General features: G+C 46.6%; 2 protein-coding genes, 1 long non-coding RNA gene and 1 pseudogene across 21 annotated transcripts in view; 3 read left to right on the forward strand and 1 right to left on the reverse strand.

Moving 5' to 3' along the window:
- The window catches only part of SCUBE3 (signal peptide, CUB domain and EGF like domain containing 3), a 35895-nt gene extending 25944 nt beyond the window's left edge, over positions 1 to 9951 (forward strand). For 4 of the 5 annotated variants that reach the window (XM_043907246.1, XM_043907244.1, XM_043907243.1 and 1 more), the window contains 10 exons: positions 255 to 371; positions 687 to 845; positions 1069 to 1284; positions 1620 to 1781; positions 1989 to 2156; positions 2664 to 2825; positions 3251 to 3448; positions 3890 to 4042; positions 4157 to 4236; positions 5909 to 9951. In XM_043907246.1, the coding sequence (XP_043763181.1) occupies positions 255 to 371; positions 687 to 845; positions 1069 to 1284; positions 1620 to 1781; positions 1989 to 2156; positions 2664 to 2825; positions 3251 to 3448; positions 3890 to 4042; positions 4157 to 4236; positions 5909 to 6058 (1565 nt within the window). In that variant the 3' untranslated portion in view covers positions 6059 to 9951. The remainder of the gene's footprint in view (positions 1 to 254; positions 372 to 686; positions 846 to 1068; positions 1285 to 1619; positions 1782 to 1988; positions 2157 to 2663; positions 2826 to 3250; positions 3449 to 3889; positions 4043 to 4156; positions 4237 to 5908) is intronic. The other variant, XM_043907247.1, reaches the window with a different exon arrangement.
- LOC122696977 overlaps positions 1 to 18298 on the reverse strand; it is a 57747-nt gene extending 39449 nt beyond the window's left edge. For all 7 annotated transcript variants that reach the window (XR_006341967.1, XR_006341972.1, XR_006341971.1 and 4 more), the window contains exons 1-2: positions 18161 to 18298; positions 12258 to 12357 (exon numbers count right to left, since the gene is read on the reverse strand). This is a non-coding gene — a long non-coding RNA (uncharacterized LOC122696977). The remainder of the gene's footprint in view (positions 1 to 12257; positions 12358 to 18160) is intronic.
- Positions 13569 to 14474, forward strand: LOC122696976 (annotated as a pseudogene).
- Positions 18299 to 18481: 183 nt separating the features above from the next.
- The window catches only part of ZNF76 (zinc finger protein 76), a 28189-nt gene continuing 26087 nt past the window's right edge, over positions 18482 to 20583 (forward strand). For 8 of the 9 annotated variants that reach the window (XM_043907252.1, XM_043907249.1, XM_043907256.1 and 5 more), the window contains exon 1: positions 18482 to 18615. The gene's annotated coding sequence lies outside the window, so the exon portion shown is untranslated. Of the gene's footprint in view, positions 18730 to 20583 lie in introns of all 9 variants that reach the window. The other variant, XM_043907250.1, reaches the window with a different exon arrangement.

Genomic DNA, 20583 nt, shown 5'->3' on the forward strand with positions numbered 1-20583 from the left:
CTACTCTCTGGCTTATTAACCCCGATTTCCCTTCCTTACTAAGCCTCCTGGCCTTACTTTTTCCTGGATCCCCTTCTTTACTATTTGTCCAGACCTGCTGCCTTGCTCCCTCTGCCCTTGACATCTGATGCTCTTGGCTTTCGTAACCCCTCTCCTCTGGCCAAGACCCCAGCCCCAGCTTCCCAATACCCTCTATGGCCACCCCCACCCTCACGGGGCCCCCAGGCTGTGCTGAGCTTCTGCCATCCCTCTAGAGGCTGCAGTGCTGACGGTTAAACAGCGGGCTTCCTTCAAGATCAAAGACGCCAAGTGCCATTTGCACCTGCGAAACAAAGGCAAAACGGAAGAGACTAGCAGAATCACAGGGCCAGGTGTGGACTGGGGACCCCACTCCAGTGGGCTATCTGGCCACCAAACCCTTCTCACCCCTCAACTCCTCAGCTTAGTGAGAGCTCCAAAAACCCACTAACACCCTGAATTCTGGACAGAGCAGGGGAAGAAGAGGTTGCAGGTGGAGGGTCCAAGGAAGTCCTAGGATATTCCCCACCACTAATTACTATCCTAGACCAAAAGCACAGTCAAAGATCTGGTGAGATCTGTCTGGGTTGGGATGGAATAATGAAAGCCAGGAGTGAGAACACTGTCTCCAGGGGGTGCCCCTGAGGTTGACAAGGCCTCTTCCCTAGGTGGCGCCCCCTGCTCTGACTGCCAGGTCACCTTCATCCACCTCAAATGTGACTCCTCTCGGAAGGGCAAGGGCCGGCGGGCCCGGACCCCTCCAGGCAAGGAAGTCACTCGGCTCACCCTGGAACTGGAGGCAGAAGTCAGGGCCGAAGAGACCACAGGTGGGACTGGGGACACCGTTGGGAGTAGGATGGAAAGGGGAGGGCAAAGGTGGGCAAACAGCAGGTCTCGGCAGTGAAGGGAAAGGGCAGAGCCTGCCTAAAGCTAAGCTGAGGACCCAGTCCTCTCCCCAAGCCCCTCCCAGCTCCTCGCTTTGCTCCCTCGCCCTCCTGCTCACAACCACTCTCTCTTTCTTCTCCAACTCACAACACCATCCATCACCAGCTGGCTGTGGGCTGCCCTGCCTCCGACAGCGGATGGAACGGCGGCTAAAAGGATCCCTGAAGATGCTTAGAAAGTCCATCAACCAGGACCGCTTCCTACTGCGCCTGGCAGGCCTCGATTATGAGCTGGCCCACAAGCCAGGCCCAGCGGCTGGGGAGCGAGTTGAACCAGTGGAGGCCTGCAGGCCTGGGCAGCACCGCTCTGGGGCCAAGTGTGGTAAGGGAGCTTGCTGGGGAGCGGGGAGTAGGGAAGGCTCAGCTTGGGTCTGGTTCAGAGCAGGACACTTTACATCTCTCAAGGTGTGAGGCAGCCAAGACCCTCCTGCCCATCATCCTCCCCTCCTTGGTCCCAGACTGAGATCTAGAGGGCCATCATGTGAAGCTACCAACCCCTACACATGGCTTTGGCCCCTGAGCCTCCCAAGCAGGATTCTGTCTGTCCCCAGACCAAGAGATTCTCCTTGAATCTGGGGGAGAGGGTAGGGGAGCCCCAGACCCGGGTGGTGGGAAATAGGTGGGGGTGGGTGGCTAGCGCGGCCGACTCTCCCTCAGTCAGCTGCCCGCAGGGAACGTATTACCACGGCCAGACGGAGCAGTGTGTGCCATGCCCAGCGGGCACCTTCCAGGAGAGAGAAGGGCAGCTCTCCTGCGACCTTTGCCCTGGGAGTGATGCCCACGGGCCTCTTGGAGCCACCAACGTCACCACATGTGCAGGTGCCAGGGGAACAAACAATACAGAGTGGGGTAGGGTGGGCACTGGGACGCCCATGGGCATGGGACTTCCCAAGGGCAGGCCCAGGCTCCAGGCCACTCTCCTCGTCAACATCCTATCTGTGTGTGCCTCTGTCCCCTGAGACTGGGTGACCCTGTGGGGATAACCAGGACCACCCCCATCAGAGTCGGGCCCTTGGCTCATTGCAGGTCAGTGCTCACCTGGCCAACACTCTGCAGATGGGTTCAAGCCCTGCCAGCCATGCCCACGTGGCACCTACCAACCTGAAGCAGGACGGACCCTGTGCTTCCCGTGCGGTGGGGGCCTCACCACTAAGCACGAGGGAGCCATCTCCTTCCAAGACTGTGACACCAAAGGTGAGTGGGCCACTCACCCTGGTAGGATCCCCAGCCCCAACTACCTCCCAGACTCTCTCCAGGTCCCCAGAGTAGACCCAAGTATGCTGCCCTACCATCTTCCCCAAGCCACTAAAGTCCCAGCTGCATGACCAACCCCACCATCCTACTCACAGGACCCATCCTGACCCTACACCTGTCCCAAGCCTGGGAACTGGGGAATAAGTAACAGTTCCACTTAACCCTCTGCTTTGGAAAAGTGGTGCCACATTCCCCTCAAAGCTATCAACAAGTTCCTCTATAGGTGTGTGGCTGTGCTAGTGCCGGAAAGAACAGGACTGACACTGTAACCAACCACTCTGTCTAGTTTGTTTTCTCCTGGGCTTCAGTTTTGCCGTGATTAGGGAAGGCTGGGACTCCAGAAGGAACTCTGGTGTCTTTTGTTTATTCTCTATGATGAACGTGTCCCTGCCCCAGAATTCCTGCTTGCCTGCCATCTTAACCCCTGCTCCTCCCCCCTGCCTGCAGTCCAGTGCTCCCCTGGGCACTACTACAACACTAGCATCCACCGCTGTATCCGCTGCGCCATGGGCTCCTATCAGCCTGACTTCCGTCAGAACTTCTGCACCCGCTGTCCAGGAAACACAAGCACTGACTTTGATGGCTCCACCAGTGTGACCCAGTGCAAGAGTATGTGGCAGGCCAGGCTGTGGAAGATGGGGTGGAGAGGCCTGGGAGCAGTGGGCATGGGAAGAAGTGGGAGGTGGGCAGGGTAGTGAACCAGCATGGAGCAGGGCTAGGGGGTGGATAGGCAGGCCAGTCCCACCCTCCCTCTCTCCCCAGCCCACCCACACTCAAGTCCAACAACAGTGTTGGACTGGGCCCTGAAGTGCCCTCTCCCTGGAGGGGAAGGAGACAGGTAGTAGGGAGGTACAGACAGGTAAAGTGAGGCAAGAAGGTACTAATAGGGCAGGAAGGAAGAGGAACCCAGAACTTGGAGGAGATGATGAACTCCATGTGTCTGATTTCCACTTCAGAACTCTTCAATTTCCCCAACCTGTTTACCCACTGATTTCCCTTCTCTTTCTTGCTTTGTCCACTGGGCTTGGCTACAGATCGCCAGTGTGGTGGAGAGCTGGGTGAGTTCACTGGCTATATCGAGTCCCCCAACTACCCAGGCAACTACCCAGCTGGTGTGGAATGCGTCTGGAACATCAACCCTCCACCCAAGCGCAAGATTCTTATCGTGGTACCCGAGATCTTCCTGCCATCTGAGGACGAGTGTGGGGACGTCCTCGTCATGAGAAAGAACTGTGGGTGGCTGCAGAGCTGGGCCAGGGAAGGGCAATCCATATCTGGTTGGGGGCGGGAGAGAGAAAATTGGTGGTAAAAGAATTGGGGCAATGATGAGTAAGGCCTTGGGAGCAAAGGAAAATAGCAATGAATGCTACATGTCCAATGGAGGGCAGAGTTAAGAAAGCCAGCTTTGGGAGTAGAATTCCAATAGTGTTACATGTGTTACTTTCCTATTCTAGTATTTTTGCAATTCCATCCATTTAAATGTTAAATTTTTCACACTGTGTGAGTGCCTGGGTGTCAAAGAACAAGCCCAGGGCCGTGAGAAAGGATATGTGTATGGAGGGGGCTAGGGGAGCTACACATATGAGGGAGGCCTCTGTCAGCCCGAGTCCTCGCTCTAGGAGGACTGGGGGAGCTTGCCCTGCTCTCTCCTGATCTGCTGCTTACTTTCTCAGCCTCCCCATCCTCCATTACCACCTATGAGACCTGCCAGACCTACGAGCGCCCCATCGCCTTCACAGCCCGCTCTAGGAAGCTCTGGATCAACTTCAAGACAAGTGAAGCCAACAGCGCCCGTGGCTTCCAGATCCCCTATGTTACCTATGATGGTGAGCAAAGGCAGGAAAGCCAGGGAGGTGGGTGAGGAAGGGGCGGTTCCAGGGTCTCAAAGGGAGGAGGAAGAGTTCTCACTCATCAGCCCCTCCCCTTCATGGACTTTTCAGAGGACTACGAGCAGCTGGTAGAAGACATTGTTCGAGATGGCCGGCTCTATGCGTCTGAAAACCACCAGGAAATTTTAAAGGCGAGTGAATATTACCAATAATGACGGCCAGTGTTTAATGAGCATGTAACAATGGGCAGGCAATATGCTAAGTGCTTACTTGAATATTCTCTTTGATATACACAACAGGTCTATGGAGTAGGTACTTGCATCATTCCTAATAAAAAGCCTTTCATCTTTACCAATGAGAAAGCTGAAGCACAGAGAATTAGAGAACGTGCCCCAGTGGTAAAGCTGGAATTTGAGCCCAAACCCATCTGACTGCAGTGTCAGCCATACTGTCTTACACTCTGGGGGAAGGGAAAGGGAAGATGAGGAGATGAAATGTCCTCTGCCTCTTCCACCAAGAAATAAATGGAAACTGAGGTTTAGAAAGATGCTTTTGGCATTCCCCTGGCAGGGAGCTCCCTCCTCAGTTCCCAGAGAAAAACAGTGCTCCTGTTCAGTGTTTCTCAGGGTTAATTCAGTATAGACCTCTTTTAAAGGAAAATAAATGTTTCCAACATTGAAGGGTGGTCTGGATACTCAGGTCCATGGATCCCAGTTTGAGAATATCTTACTGAAGAAACTATAGTCCTAGTCACAGTATTATCCTTCATAAACTACAATGCAAAAAAATGTTATTTTATGATAAATAAAATAATTTTTTATTATTATCAAAATGAGACACAATGACAAAAATCTCCTAGAACTGGCTGACTGCAAAGAATATTTCAGCTATGCTTCTCAAAAATTTTTAGAGCATCTGAATCCTTATTTCAAATGCGCTGTGAACTCCAATGCATAAAGCAGAGGTACCATTTTGATTAAAGTGGAGATGAGAGGCTGGAAGCTCCACCTCCTGTTTTAAAAAATCTCCTGATGCAATGTGAAGAACACTAGCTCAAAAGCCAGAAGAGCTGAGTCCTAATGCACAGTGCTTGGCACCCAGTAGGCTCTCCACACAAGATATTGCTGTTTCAGACAGGGTGGTCAGGAAAGGCCTCTGAGAAGAGACCTGAATGAGGTAAAAGGCTACCTATTAGAAGATCAAGAGAGGATCATTCCAAGCTCAGGAGCATGGGAGCCATACAGCATGTTCAAGAACCTTGAGGCCAGTGTGGCTCAGCAGAGCAAGGAAGAATCAAGGGGGGATACGGGAAAGACAACAGGGCACAGATCACATCCCATCGATGGGGCATGCAAGGGATTCAGCTTTACTAAGTCATAAAGAAACCAGAGAAGTGTTTAGAATAGAAAAAGGACATGATCTAATTAAGAACAGAAAGTCATTCTGCTGCTGCTGGGAGTAGGGAGAAAGAACAGCCTGTAGAAGGACAAAAGTAGGTGGAAGTACGGAGACCAGTTAGGAGGCCATTGCCAAATGAGATGATGGTCTTGGACAGGGTGGTAGCTGTGGAGATAGTAAGAAGCAGTCGGACCCCGAATATATTTAAAGGTAGAATCAACAGGTTTTGCCGTGGTTGTGAGTAAGAGAGAGGAGTCAAGGATGGCTCCAAAGACTGAGACTAAGCAATGGAAGGATGAACTGCCACTGACTTGAGTTGTAGAATTCTAAGGAGGATGGGATCCAGAGTTCACTTCTGGATATGCCTATTAAGCATCAAGAGGGGCTGCTGCTGGGTAGAGGCCGGTGGTCCTCTTTCCCACCACTGACACTGATGCTGATATTGCCACTTGCCATCCTCTGCAGGACAAGAAGCTCATTAAAGCCTTCTTCGAGGTGCTGGCCCACCCCCAGAACTACTTCAAGTACACAGAGAAGCACAAGGAGATGCTGCCGAAGTCCTTCATCAAGCTGCTCCGCTCCAAAGTTTCCAGCTTCCTGAGGCCCTACAAATAGTGCCCCAGGCCCAAGACCCAGGTTTCGAAGCCCCCACCCTCAGATGAGGGACTCCTTCTGATCTCTCTTTTTGGAGAGGAAAAAAAAATCTCCATATAGACTAAGCGCTCTGCCTTTCTGTTCCTCTAGCTTCCTTTCCATGTCTCCTTTGGCCTTGCTCTTTGTCTTTACTTTCTCACTTCCTACATGTTCCTGAAAAAGACATTCAGTGCTGGCTGTGTTCTCCCGAGGGGTGGAGGGATGGTAATCCACTCCCCTCACTAGCCACACTGCCCATTTCACCAGCCCACGTCCTCGGCCCTGTCAGCTTAGAAGGGTGCTTGAGGCCCACAAAGGAAGTGGGTCTACTGGGGGAGGGGGAGGAGGGGCTTCTGCTGTTAGAGGTTGTGCCTTGCTAGTCAGGAGCCAAAATGTCCCCTGACTGTGCCCCCCAGGGATATTCTAATAGCCCAGGGTTCTGCCAAAGAAGCCTTTGACTTACAGGCTTAATGCCAGCACTCGTCCTCTGGGACACCTGGTTTGAGCCCTGGACTGCCCAGACAGTCAACTTTCCTGTCTATGTGCAGCTCCTCTCCTTCTTGGCCCATGTCTGCCTGGGGTCCAGTGCATGAGGGCTTACAAAAGGCCCACACCACTGGCTAGTGGACACCAACTGAATGAAGAAGAGCAGCAGGAATTACCATGTTGAATATGCCGCTGCTGCTCCCCGAGACAGACTCTCTCTGCAGGACAGAAACCAAGTTTTCAAGCTTTGCCCAAAAAAGAAAACAAAAAGAAAATGTGTCCTTTAAAGGACTAGACTACAGAACAATTGGAAGCCAGCCTCAAACACTAATCCCTTTTCTTACTTGTCTTCTCTGGCCCAGCCATTCCCTTACTCCCACCTGAGTGCTCCCTGGGGGAGCCCCACTCCCCATGCTAAGTGTTGCCCTTAAAGAAACATGACTGCTGACCAAAAGCCAGTCTGGGCCTTGCCCCCAGAGTTGTCTTTCCCCTGCAGTCCTGGATGGCTTGTGGGCTCCACCAAAGAGGACCCTGCTCTGTAGCCAGCCCACAGCCACCTACCTCTGGCCCCAGGCCGTGGGCAGCAAGAGGAATGTGTGCACGTGGCGAGCCTTCTGCCCACCTTGTCCACATCTAATAAGTGCAATCATTTTGAGTCTTTCTATGTTGACTAGAGGGAGGGGTTTTTGTTTTCTGGTCTTGTTTTTTGTTTTTGTTTCTTTCTCCTCTATTAGAACAACCCTATTTATAGCTGCCCAAGAGAGAAGAGTGTATGTTTGGAGTGGAAGAAAAAAGGTTTTGAATCTCATGAGCCTCGAGTGCTGGAGCATCTGATCTGTCTCTTCTCCGCCAGCAGAGACACCTGATGTGTGGGACCTGGTGGAGCATTAAGGAGAGGGACCTGTGTTTGCTAAACCAATCCCACCATCCCTGTGCCTCCATGGATTCAGCATGGACCTCAAGATTGTAGAGGCCGATGGAAGTGGTCAGTGATTCTCCACCCCACGTAGGGAAAGCCTCCATCTTTCCCCTGCTCTCATCCGGTTTTCCCCTGATGTGCGCGTGGAAGAGGACCAGGACCAACCCCTGGGGACAGGTTGACTCAGGGCCCGGAGGCCAGAGACAAGGCTGTGGGAGCCAAGATTAGGACAGTTAGCCAGGCATGGAGTTGTCTGCCTGACCTTGGCCATTCTGCCTACCCCTGTTTGCCATTTCCTCTTGGAGCTGACTTCAAGCCTAGCTTCCTCAACTACTGCTTTTCAAAAGGAAGAAGAATCAAGTCCATGCCCAAGTCCAGATCCTTCACACACTCCACCTTCAGTCACTGCTGCCTGTAAAATTATTTTCCATTTGCTCCTTCTAGTTCCCCCAAAGCTGTACCCCTATTCAATCAAAAGCTAACAGTCGACTCCTAGGGCTCACTTCTAATGACTATCTCAAGCTATTGTTCCTTAAAGAGGCTCAACGGTAAATAAAGGAACCAGCATGCGCTCCCCTTTGCCCCACCACGACTCCCGCCCCAAGTCAGTAGCATTCACCAACCTTAGGCAGTAGGTAACCAATGTCACAGCTAGATCCACTGACATCCGTTAGCCAACACCATGGCTAACTGGGGGTGGAGTATCTGGCTGCCTTTGTCTCTCTGGGCCAAAGAAGGTTCTGCTGTAGAGATACAAAATGGTTGCTTCCAAGCAGGTCATTTAGGAGAAGGATCCACACTTTGCAGGAAATGCCATGAAAATTGCTTTAACCAACTTTGACCATCCTCATTCTCCACTGGAAGCTAGGATAACTTTCTGATTCCTCTCTCCCTACCATTTTGCATCTGTCTCAAAGCCAGAGTGCTTCCCAATGCATGCCTTCAGGGCCTGGCTCCTTGCTCTCCTTTCCTTTCTCGTCACCCCATACACAGAAACACACTTCCTCTAACTGTTTATTCCATGGTTTCTGGGCCTTACAAATGGTTTCCACAGTATGGAAAGTACAGACCACCAAGCTTCTTAACTAATGTCAAGACAGATCCTGGAGACCAGATGAAGACCTACTCATGTCCACCAGATTTGATTTATAATTTAGGTTGTCCAAGTTGGGAGTTAAGAATCCAGGCAAAGTTGCTTCTGTAGGCCCAGGGGAATGAAACAAAGCGTTAGTAGATGGAGGGGTTCACTTTCAGAGACTCTCTAGGCCTTTACAGGTCAGAAAAAGAGGTTTTTATCAGTGTAGGGAAGTAGGAAGATGGTGTAAATGGGAACCCTTCAGGAACAAGCCAAGAGGTATTTGTAGGGTCACAGTATTGACCCTATATAACTGAGGCCTCATTTATCTTATTACAAAAACCTGTCCTGATTTGAGTCTCAGAATGGGTAGCCATGCTTTCAAGGGCTCCAAGCACCAAGTGATGCATATCAGAAAGGCACTTAGAACTTCAGCAACATGGCAATCTCTTTTTACTTCTCTTCCTCCATCTTTTTGTATTATTGGGCCAGGCCCATTCCCAAAACCTTGAGGAACAAAGTCAGGAGAAAACTGACCAGAGCCTGGACTTGAACTGCCCTGCCCCAGGCCTACAAATTCCCAGAGGCTGACATCAAGCTGTGACTGCTCTGACTCCCTCAGGACTGGATTAGTTTGAGGTGTTGGAGGCTCAGATTCATTGCTGAAAGTTCAGTAATATAGCCCTAGTCTTTAGACCTAATGAAAGCTTTCATATCTGAGAAGTTCTCTCCATACACATGTTTGAGGTGACTGGAGATTAGGGGGCCGTATCTCAAAATGTCAGAAAACACAGAGTGCTGAAACTTCTGTATTTGCTGCTTAACCTCAATATAACAGGCTCAAACTAGAGAAAGGGAGACAAAGTATAACTGACCATAAGCAGAAAATAATGTTAACCTGCTTGGCTTCTTTCTTAAGCATTGTAAGAGAAAAGTGGAAGCAAACAACACAAGGATATCCTTAAATTTGACTTGTCTCAAAGGTAGCATACTTTGTCCTTGGGCCATTATTTGGACTAGGAACCCTCTACAAAAATATGTGATAACAGGGACTAGAACCCCCAGTTCTGTTATCAGCTTATCTAGACAACACAGATTATAACCGTTTAGACAAACCGAAAACATTCTTCTGTGTGAGCTGAACTTAAGTTTCAGAAAATAATCATTACCATGTGGGAGGCTTTCTTTTTTAATGCAGAAGAAATCTCAAAGTATTTGTATTTATATCTACCTTCCACTGCTGCCGATATAGTAAACATCTCCTACACAACAATAAATGATGCAGTTTATAGAGTATTTTGCACTTGGGGGAAAAAATGTATCTGAGCTTGTAAAAAGAAATGTTTGGATTTTGTATTGTCCTTTTTATAATTATTATTAAAATACTAAATGAAACTCCTCAGCTTGGCATCTTTTCCTGTCTCAATAGTTTACCCTAGAGCTGAAAAAAGCTTTGAGGAGAAAATGTGTCTTCTGGCTTTCAGACAGGACTTACCCCAATTTTTCATTTATCCTTCTTATTCATAAAGATTTTAGAATCTGAAAAGGCTTGTCTATTTCAAAAAGCAGTATCAAGAACTATCCTGAGTGCAAGAAATTTGGAGTATCATTGCTCATCATAATATAGTCCCCAAAATCTAACCATAAGACTTCCCTAGCTGACCAGTGGTTATGGCTTCACTTTTCAATGCAGGCAGTGCAGGTTCCATCCCTTAGCTCCCACATGCCTCAGGGCCAAAAACCCAAAATGTAAAACAAAAGCAATATTGTAACAAATTCAATAAAGACTTTAAAGTGGTCCACATAAAAAACAACAACAAAAATCTAACCATGGTTCACCTTCCTAGTTTAGATGTCCCATGTCTAGCAAAGTACCAACACAGAGTCACCAAGGTTTTCTTTTTATGCAGTACACTCTTGGTCACAAACAATATTCTGAAATAAAGATCATTCAGCCACTACCAACATTAGTACATAGGTCTTGGGAAAGTAATCTCTAATCTCTTAAAAATGAACAGTCTCAATTTCTAGGCTCAGAGATGATTGTTGCAATTATGTTCCATGACATGAAATTTTATTGGATTTAACAGTTCCGTGATATAGCCATTAAAGAGGAACAAGGAAAAATCAACCCAATCAAAAACTATGCATCTAAAAAAACACACATCTATAAAGCACATGGGTGCATTCTATTCCACAGTTACTGAGCTCCTATTATGTGCCTATCATCGAGTATTAGGCTATCATAGCTGGATAATAATAGCCATGCTCAAGATCTGCATTCCTCATGTAAGACTGATTACAACTGATCTTTCCACATGGATCTGCCACAAGGAGAGAGAATCCAGTTTACTTGGTGATTATGAGTATAAATTAACTCAGTGGCATTCTATTTCATACGTTAACTTCCTGTAAGTTTGATTCACACCTTTGTGTTGACTGACAAAAATCACCTTTTTAGAATTGCAAAGCTGAGGACCATATCCAGGATCATAGTAAATGACTACATCAACTTGGGGTCATCTTCTCTGACTTCTTTCCTAATCCTCTTCTATTCCAAACACACCAAGCCTACTCCTCCTCTCTAGGACACTTGCAATTATGTCCTAGAATAATGTATAGTCACGACCAGTGGAGTATGGGTCTGTCTATATCAAGCAATCCTTTTAAAGGGAGGCACATGAAGACTTTCCAAGGAAATCTTCCTAAAGTATGTGAAGACTTTCCAAGGGATACCTGGGCAAGGAAATCAATCTGAGGAGAGTTTTAAGCAAAAACACTCCAGTTCCTCAACTTCTGTAAGAGATCTTCCCTGAAACTAATCTGTTTGAGAGCCAGCCAGCATATATATATTCATGCTATCTCCATTCCAGCTCCTCTTTCACCATAGTCCTTGTCTTACTTTACAAAGGAAAGGTGTTTCCCTCACCTACACTGAATCTTGATGCATGGCCCAGAGTGTAAAAACCTGAGGAGTAGAAGGAAGGAGTTGTTTTTTCGCTTCATAACAAAATATTCCCATTACAATCAGTACTCTTATTTCATCTTAGAAAATGTTTCCTATTTTCTACCACCTGCTAACAAAAAAAAAGAAACTGTTAGCTGCTCAAACCATTATTTCCTACCAAAACCCTTTTTTTATTAAATACATAAGTTTGATCATGAAGTGTAACAAAATTATTGGAGTTCTTTCTTTCTTCTGTTACATGATTCTTTAATTGTTCCCAAAAGCCAGACATGAGTTCAACACAAGTGGATACCTGTATTTGCCAAGGGACTAACACACCTTCTATCCTACTTCTCATTTAATAAATTAACTAACAGATTTAGCTATACATTTTATGGCATCGTTACAAATTATACAATGAGAAAAAGTACCATCTTGGTTTTACAGTTTTTATATTAATATTAGATCTATATAATTTTAATCATGGCTGACTTTTAATAACCTATTTTATAAGCTACAGTTAGTAATTTATTTCCCAGTGATTTTATAATATTCTTTAAAATGAGTATTAATTATTTGTTTAAAAGGAAGAATAAAGTCAGACCTTTTCCTAACAGAAAGTAAGTCTGATTTGAAATGAAGACTGGCTTTGCTGGTTCTACAAATGGCAGGTATTTTCCATATGGATATGAATCTGCACTTCAATATTTTAATAAAATGATGCTGAAAACATGTAATGATAAAAGAATTTTACCAGTGAATTCTTCTCTCACCACAGCGTGTCAGCCTGGATTTTTATTCCTCTTTCTCAGCTCTATAGTTCTTCTGGAAAAGGTCAGTTTTCATTCCAATCCCTAAGAAAAGCAATGCCAAAGAATGTTCAAACTACTGCACAATTGCACTCATCTCACATGCTAGCAAAGTAATGCTCAAAATTCCCCAAGCCAGGCTTCAACAATACGTGAACCATGAACTTTGAGACGTTCAAGCTGGTTTTAGAAAAGGCAGAGGAACCAGAGAGCAAATTGCCAACATCTGCTGGATCATTGAAAAAGCAAAAGAGTTCCTGAAAAACATCTATTTCTGCTTTATTGACTATGCCAGAGCCTTTGACTGTGTGGATCACAATAAACTGTGGAAAATTCTGAAAGAGATGGGAATACCAGACTACCTGACCTGCCTCTTGAGATATCTGTATACAGGTCAGGAACAGTTAGAACTGGACATGGAACAACAGACTGGTTCCAAATAGGAAAAGGAGTACGTCAAGGCTGTATATTGTCACCCTGCTTATTTAACTGATATACAGAGTACATCATGAGAAACACTGGGCTGGATGAAGCACAAGCTGGAATGAAGATTGCCAGGAGAAATATCAATAACCTCAGATATGCAGATGACACCACCCTTGTGTCAGAAAGTGAAGAAGAACTAAAGAGCCTCTTGATGAAAGTGAAAGAGAAGACTGAAAAAGTTGGCTTAAAGCTCAACATTCAGAAAACAAAGATCATGGCATCTGGTCCCATTACTTCATGCCAAATAGATGGAGAAACAGTGGCAGACTTTATTTTTTGGGGCTTCAAAATCACTGCAGATTTTAAAAGACTGCAGCCGTGAAATTAAAAGATGCTTACTCCTTGGAAGAAAAGTTATGACCAACCTAGACAGCATATTAAAAAGCAGAGACATTACTTGGCCAACAAAGGTCTGTCTAGTCAAGGCTATGGTTTTTCCAGTAGTCATGTATGGATGTGAGAGTTGGACTGCAAAGAAAGCTGAGCACCGAAGAATTGAAGCTTTTGAACTGTGGTGTTGGAGAAGACTCTTGAGAGTTCTTTGGACTGCAAGGAGATCCAACCAGTCCATCCTAATGGAAATCAGTCCTGAATGTTCTTTGGAAGGACTGATGTTGAAGCTGAAACTCCAATACTGTGGCCACCTGATGCGAAGAGCTGACTCATTTGAAAAGACTCTGATGCTGGGAAAGATTGAAGGCAGGAGGAGAAGGGGACAACAGAGGATGAGATGGTTGGATGGCATCACCAACTCAATGGACATGAGTTTGAGTAAACTCCGGGAGCTGGTGATGGACAGGGAGGCCAGGTGTGCTGCGGTCCATGCGGTCATAAAGAGTTGGACACGACTGAGCGACTGAACTGAACTGAACTGATAGTTTTTCTAGGTTACTTGGTAGCCGTTTGAGCCTAAAGCATCGCCTTCCACTGGAACCCAAAGACCTAGGAGGAGCTTCAAACTGTGACTAGACTCCCAATGGATTCATCTGAGGATAACTCAACTTGGGCCCTGCAGTATCTTAAAATGTTGAGGGATGAAGCTTCCTAAGCAATGCCAGTTGCCTCTTAATGCTCTGAAATGTTAACAAAGAACTTGACTCAGTAACATGACTCTCAATCCTGGTATCAAACTGTCATATCTACCAGAAGATCCACCTCAACCTATTGGGAAGTTTCCTGGTGAGGAAAAAACCAATAAGAGGAGAGGCATGAGGACACTTGAGTGAGCAGAGATACAGGATCCAAAGGTTGACTGAATCTCTTAGACTTCACTATGGCAAAGGAGTTCCTTGGTCTGACTCCCAAAGAGAGCTATAGCTGGAGGAGGACATTGAGACTGAATCAAGAATGCGAAGATTTCAATGTACCTGTAGTTACTGCTGGTTTAACAGAGATCCTTCCAAGGATAATTATGAGAATTATTACAACACAACATACAGTAATTATGCCACGGTGTTGAATGAGTCATAAACCTTGTTTCTGTATTATTTTTTCTTGCTGGTAATTTTAGGATCATTATGAAGCAGCTTGGGAAAGACTGTACCAGTATTTTGATAACCTATATGAAATTAAGACACTTACCCCTTGGAAGGAAAGTTATGACCAACCTAGATAGCATATTAAAAAGCAGAGACATTGCCAACAAAGGTCCGTCTGGTCAAGGCTATGGTTTTTCCAGTGGTCATGTATGGATGTGAGAGTTGGACTGTGAAGAAAGCTGAGCGCTGAAAAATTGATGCTTTTGAACTATGGTGTTGGAGAAGACTCTTGAGAGTCCCTTGGACTGCAAGGAGAGCCAACCAGTCCATCCTAAAGGAGATCAGTCCTGGGTGTTTATTGGAAGGACTGATGCTGAAGCTGAAACTCCAGTACTTTGGCCACCTCATGCGAAGAGTTGACTCACTGGAAAAGACCCTGATGCTGGGAGGGATTGGGGGCAGGAGTAGAAGGGGACGACAGAGGATGAGATGGCTGGATGGCATCATCGACTCGATGGGCATGAGTTTGAATAAACTCCAGGAGTTGGTGATGGACAGGGAGGCCTTACGTACTGCAATTCATGGGGTGGCAAAGAGTCAGACACAACTGAGCGACTGAACTGAATTGAACTGATATTATATGTTGATCTTTTTTTCTTGCATTTCCTTCTACCTTAATATGGTTAATTTATGAGGAATCTATGTAGCTTGTATTTGAAATGATCTGAATATACTTTAGTTCCACTTTGATTTAACACAAAGAAATACTAATAAGTCTCAGGTAATGCCTGTTTCATAAGCCTGAAGTTCCCTGTAAGATGAAACTCAGTATCAAGAATTTGAAACAAATTAACTTGTGGAAGGAATGTAAAGGAAACATTGGTTGGCTTGGCCAAAGCATTGTAATAAAAATTTTTGATGTGCTGTTTCAATTTTCAGGAGTGAATAAATGTTTTTATAGAGGATCTTAATAAAACTTGAGACATATTTGAATACCTTAAAAAAAAAAGAATTTTATCCAAAAAATTGTATTGACAAAGAAGTATGAAAATCAGTATCTGATTAACTAGCTGCCTCTGAGTGAAAAGATGACATAATTATTTTGATAAGACTGAAATCAATACTCAAATGACTAACAAATCCTTTTGCAAGATCGGTGGTTTCCAATTCTTTTAATTAAATAAAACTTTTAATAAAATTAAAGGAGAAGTCTATTTGGTAATGGGACACTTATGAGGAATTGTGATTGTTGGCATGTAATTTAGAAGTAGTTCAAAGGCTTTAGGGATATCATTTTAACAGTCTCTTCCTTTCCCAATGTGAACATTCCTCAACATTTATGTCTATAAAAATAAAAACCAGGCAGAAAATTGTTGGGCTTCCCTGGTGGCACAGCACTAAGGAATTCACTTGCCAATGCAGGGGACACAAGAAACATGAGTTCAATCCCTGGGTCAGGAATGATCCCCTGGAGTAGAAAATGGCAATCTTCTACAGTATTCTTGCCTGGAAAATTCCATGGACAGAGGAGCCTAGCGGGCTACATAGTCCATTGGTTCTCAAAGAGTTGGACATGACTGAGCACACATAGAGAATTGTTATTGCACCTTATCTCCTTCCACCATTAGGTAATATTAGTCCAGGAACACCTGAACTAAGTGAGGAGAAACACCATATTTCTCATTAACAAACACATTTAAAATAAAAATTGTACTTTTTTCAGTTTCACAAGTTATAAAAATGTGTAATATATTTATGTTGCTTAATAAATTGTGTACTAACAATCTGATTCACAAGAAATTTTACAACAAAGCCTATGGTCATAAGCAACAAACTTAAATATATACTCAATTTTGTTGCAAAGAAGGTAAATGATCAATAAAAGACTTTAATGCATACAAATATACTAATTAGGATAAATTTCTAGGGGAAGTGAATTAGGAGATCAATAAGAAAAGGAACCATATAAAGTTTAAATAAATTGTAAATAAAGGGAACCATCTAAAATTGCTGTTAAAGAAGAACTTGTTCATATATTATTAAATGGATGCTGGTGGGCATCAAATACTTAGGGTATTTGGAGTCCACTAGATACATTTAAGAATGATATAATGGTTTCAATTTAAAACATAAAAATTTGCAGTGAGTCAGAAATTATATCCTCTACAAGTATTTAGATGATGGAAAATTTAGGTGTCAACTTAGGAATGAACAAGGAGGTACACAGTTCTTTAAAATTCTTTTATGGAGTCCATTTTAAAAAATGTCTGAAGACCACCAGCCTATACGGTATATTGTGGAGATGGGGTTCAAAGGTAGGACAGAAGCTGCTAGAAATGATCTTCAATCCTGCATTCCAAATTATATTCCTTCCCAGTTCTCCTGAGTACCTGAAATTACCCACCATCAGAATCTTAATACTTCAAATTCAGACACTGGTTTCCCAGAGTTTTTGTTGTGTAAGAGGAGAGGTGATTACCAATCAGATTAGGATCTGCAAGGAATATGAGAAAGGATAGATGTATTTTTTATAATGGAAAAAGGTGGTGGAGGTACAAATTAGGACACCTGAGTATTATTCTCTGCTCTATGTCTATCCAGAAGTTTATGCTACAGGTCAAGCTACTATATTCTCTATCTAGGTATTAATAAAATAACTTGTCAAACTTCCACCAAAAAGGAACAGAGAGGGAGCACCTTAAAGGTGAGGCTGCTTATTTCTGTACCAGGAGGTATAGAAAGGATTGGGGCTTGCCAGGTGGTGCTAGTGGTAAAGAATCCGCCTGCCAGTGCAGGAGATAAGAGACAGGTGTTTGATCCCTGGGTCGGAAGATCCCCTGGAGGAGGGCACAGCCACCCAATCCAGTACCCTTGCCTGGAGAATCCCATGGACAGAGGAGCCTGGCTGGCTCCTCTGACCCCCACAGGGTCTCAAAGAGTCGGATATGAGTGAAGCAACTGAGCACACAGCACATAGAAAGGATTAATTATTAACCACAAGAATAGGCCATCAATTGTCACTCACTGCCCCCCTAAGCTGAGAACTTGATGAGAACTATAAACTGTGGTGCCCAAACCAGTAAGATGCGGAACAGAGAATATCTAAAACTGAAAGGGAGGCTTTGTGGTTAAGCTTTGTACAGACAAGGGAGGAGAGGAATCACCCATGCCTCCTATAGCATCTTTAGCTACCACAGACCCCAAACACAGTACTTTGTAAACGTTTCTATTGGAACACTCCCTTCAAAAAAAACTTTTTTAGTTAAATTTTTTTTGGAGGGGGAGGGGAGAGGAGACAAAAGAAATCGAGTTAAAGTCTAAAAGGGCAGAGAGGGTAAAGCTTCTCACCTCCTTCCTCTAGTCACCCAATTCCTCTTCTAAGAGGCAACCTTTACCAGTTCCTCATCTAACTTCTCTCTTTTATTTATTTTTACCAAAAGCTCACTCTCTTTTACTTTGTCTGAAAATTCTCCAATCACAGTCCCTCCTGGTGAGAGGGGGAAACCGTAAAAGGGCCTGGCTTTGTTCACCCAGAAACGACCCGACGAGGGTCAATAGTCGCTGGTTTTGAGGCTGGGGGTGGGACTGACGGGGGAATGAGGGTGAGAGAACCCGAGAGGGTCGTCAGGGCGCACTCCCTAAACAGGCGAGTCCCTCACGGCTCCTCGACGTCGTCCCTTTCAATAAGGCGCTAGTAATACCTGCAGTTGCTTCCTTCAGGGGGTGGGTCGAAGATCGCAGGCAGTGCGTGCGGACTGCGCACAGCAAAGCGCCTCAGGACCCTAAAAGGCGGAGGAGGCCGCCTGGCGGCTTTGAGCCCTGAGGAGAGGCACGGCTTCCCTCACAATCTGCCCCTCCGGCCCTCCCCGGCACCAGGAGCGCACCTTCACGCCCGCAGGCGGCCGACGAGACGGCGCAGAGCCCGCGGGGCCTCGGACTCCTCCCCGCGCCCGCCTCAGGCCTCAGGTGGACCGAGTCCCCTCTTCAGGAACAGGTGGCGGCTCCTTATTGCTATAGAGACGACCCGGCTCGCGAGCCGCGCCCAGGCCCTGACCGGGGCGTCGTGACGTCATCACGCCCTCCCCGGGCGCTCAGCCTGGCGGGCGGCGCGTCACCCGGCTCGCGGGGCGGGGCGGGGCTCTGAGGGGCAACGTTCGAGACCCCGGCCGCCCGGGCTCCGGCGGCCCGGGAACCGGGATAAGTGAGACGGCGGCCGCTACGACTCGGGGTGCGGGGTGGAGCCTGCCCTGTATTTTCTATACGGGTTCCGGGGCCCGGTGGAGGCCCGCCGAGAGGAGAGGAAAAGTGCGGCGGCCCTGGAACCTGGATATCGCGCGAGGCAAGCGGCTCGCGGGCGGGCGGGCTATGGCGCAGGCGGGTTGCGGGGCCGGCGCTGGTGGCGGGGCCCGGTGCATGGCGGTCTGTCGGCGGAGTCGCCCTCGGGGGCTGTCAGGTTGGTGGCTGGGGGAAGAGTGGGTCCACCGTGCCCAGGTGGGAGGCCGGGCGGGCTCAGGGTCCCGGGAAGGTCCCGAGCCTGGCGTGCCCACTCGACGGCTGGTCGGCGGCCTGGCCCTCCCGCACCTCGGGTCCCGGCCCCCATCCCTGCCCCCCCAATTCCGCCCAGCGACTCCTGCCCCGTGACTCCCACACCCCACCATGTGACTGCGCCCGCCCCCACCTCTGACCCCCCACCCACTGACCCTAAAACCTCACCAGGTAATCCTCACATCTTACTCATGGACTCTGCCAATCCAGGAGCTTCCCCAGCACTGCCCAGAGACCCACCAACACAGTGACTCCCCCAGCTCTCCACCAGTGACTGACGACCCGACATCCCCACATCCCCTTAAACCTTACTGACTCCCTACTCTGGTAACCCGTCCAGTTCTACCCTGTATTCCCCACCCCACCCCCCCTGCAAACTTGGTGACTCCCCTCAAACCTTTTCTGGTAACTCCTAAACTCAGCCATCTAAAATAGTTTTTCACCCAGTCATCTTCTATATAACCCTCAATATCTGATAAGCCATTCTTTTCCCTGTAACTTCATGATCCTCATTCCATGTTCCCCCTTCATCCTAAAGTCACCTCCACTGATGTGGCTCTCTGCACTCCAGACCCCCAGTGTCAACCAGCACATGACTAAACAAGTGCCCTAGCATGGAGCTGGTGCCCAGGAAATTATAGAGATGAATATGAAGTGGATGTAGTTGGAGGCATCAGAGAATCTGAATTGAGTATGTGGTCCCAGATTCAAGTCCTAGCTCTGCCACTAGAAGTCCTTTCCTCTCTCTGGACCTCAGTCTCTCATCTCTATTATGATAAGGTTGGGTTAAATGACCTCAGTTTTCTTCCAGCTGTGAAGTTCTACAATTCTCAATCAAGATAATATTTGTTTGCAATCGTTTTTGTATTCCTAGCTAGAAGTTTACTGTTGTAACCTCACCCCAGGGTCCACTCATTTCTTAACCTTATTCCTTCACTCCTGTGACCCCCTACACAATAGGCTGTACCCATTTCCCTTGATCAAGCCTCATCAGTTAACATGTTTGCAAAGCAGGATAAGAGTGCTTCAGCTTGGGGTATTGATGTGATTAAAGACCTGCTCTGGTTTGACTCTGGCCCTTAAGCTATGGTGCCTTGGGCATATCTTTTAGCTTCAGTTGTCACCTCTCCTCCAGGAGGATAATGGTAGTGCTTGAGGTAATGTATTCAAGGCACCAAACCTAGCCTAAGGGAGCCCTTAAGTATATGCTGAGAAGCTCTTATGGGTCTTAACTCCCTCCTGGGTGCTAGGGAGTCAGCAGATAATGAATGCAGGGCCCACACTTTGCATTATCTTTGTACGCCTGAACTCTTGGAATCCCTGTCCTCTTATGTCTCCTATGGCCTCCTCATTTCCTTGGCTCTTGACTCTGGTATCTCCTTAATGACGATTAGCACTTAGTGCTGAGCACCTACTGTGTACCATGCTTTGTATGTGTAAATTAAGTTTTCCCTTCACAACCTCAAGACAGACGTGATTCTTCCTACGTCTACCACGTTTCCCATATTTTGTTTGTTTTGGTTTAGTTTTAAACAAATGATGAACCTGAAACTCACACAGATGAGTAGTAGAGCTGGCATCTGAACCCATGATCTTCAAAACTCTTTTGATCCGTAGCTTCTCTTGCTCCTAAACCTACCTGGTTTTCCAGGTTACCCTCAGCCCCTTGTTGCTTATTTTCTATTAATCCTAAGCCCAACACCAACACTTGCCATAACCTCCAAGGTTTCTATTAATATTAATCTTTGCCCCATGGCTTGGT

The sequence above is a fragment of the Cervus elaphus genome, chromosome 7, assembly GCF_910594005.1.
Source record: "Cervus elaphus chromosome 7, mCerEla1.1, whole genome shotgun sequence".
In the NCBI taxonomy this organism is placed as follows: Eukaryota; Metazoa; Chordata; class Mammalia; order Artiodactyla; family Cervidae; genus Cervus; species Cervus elaphus.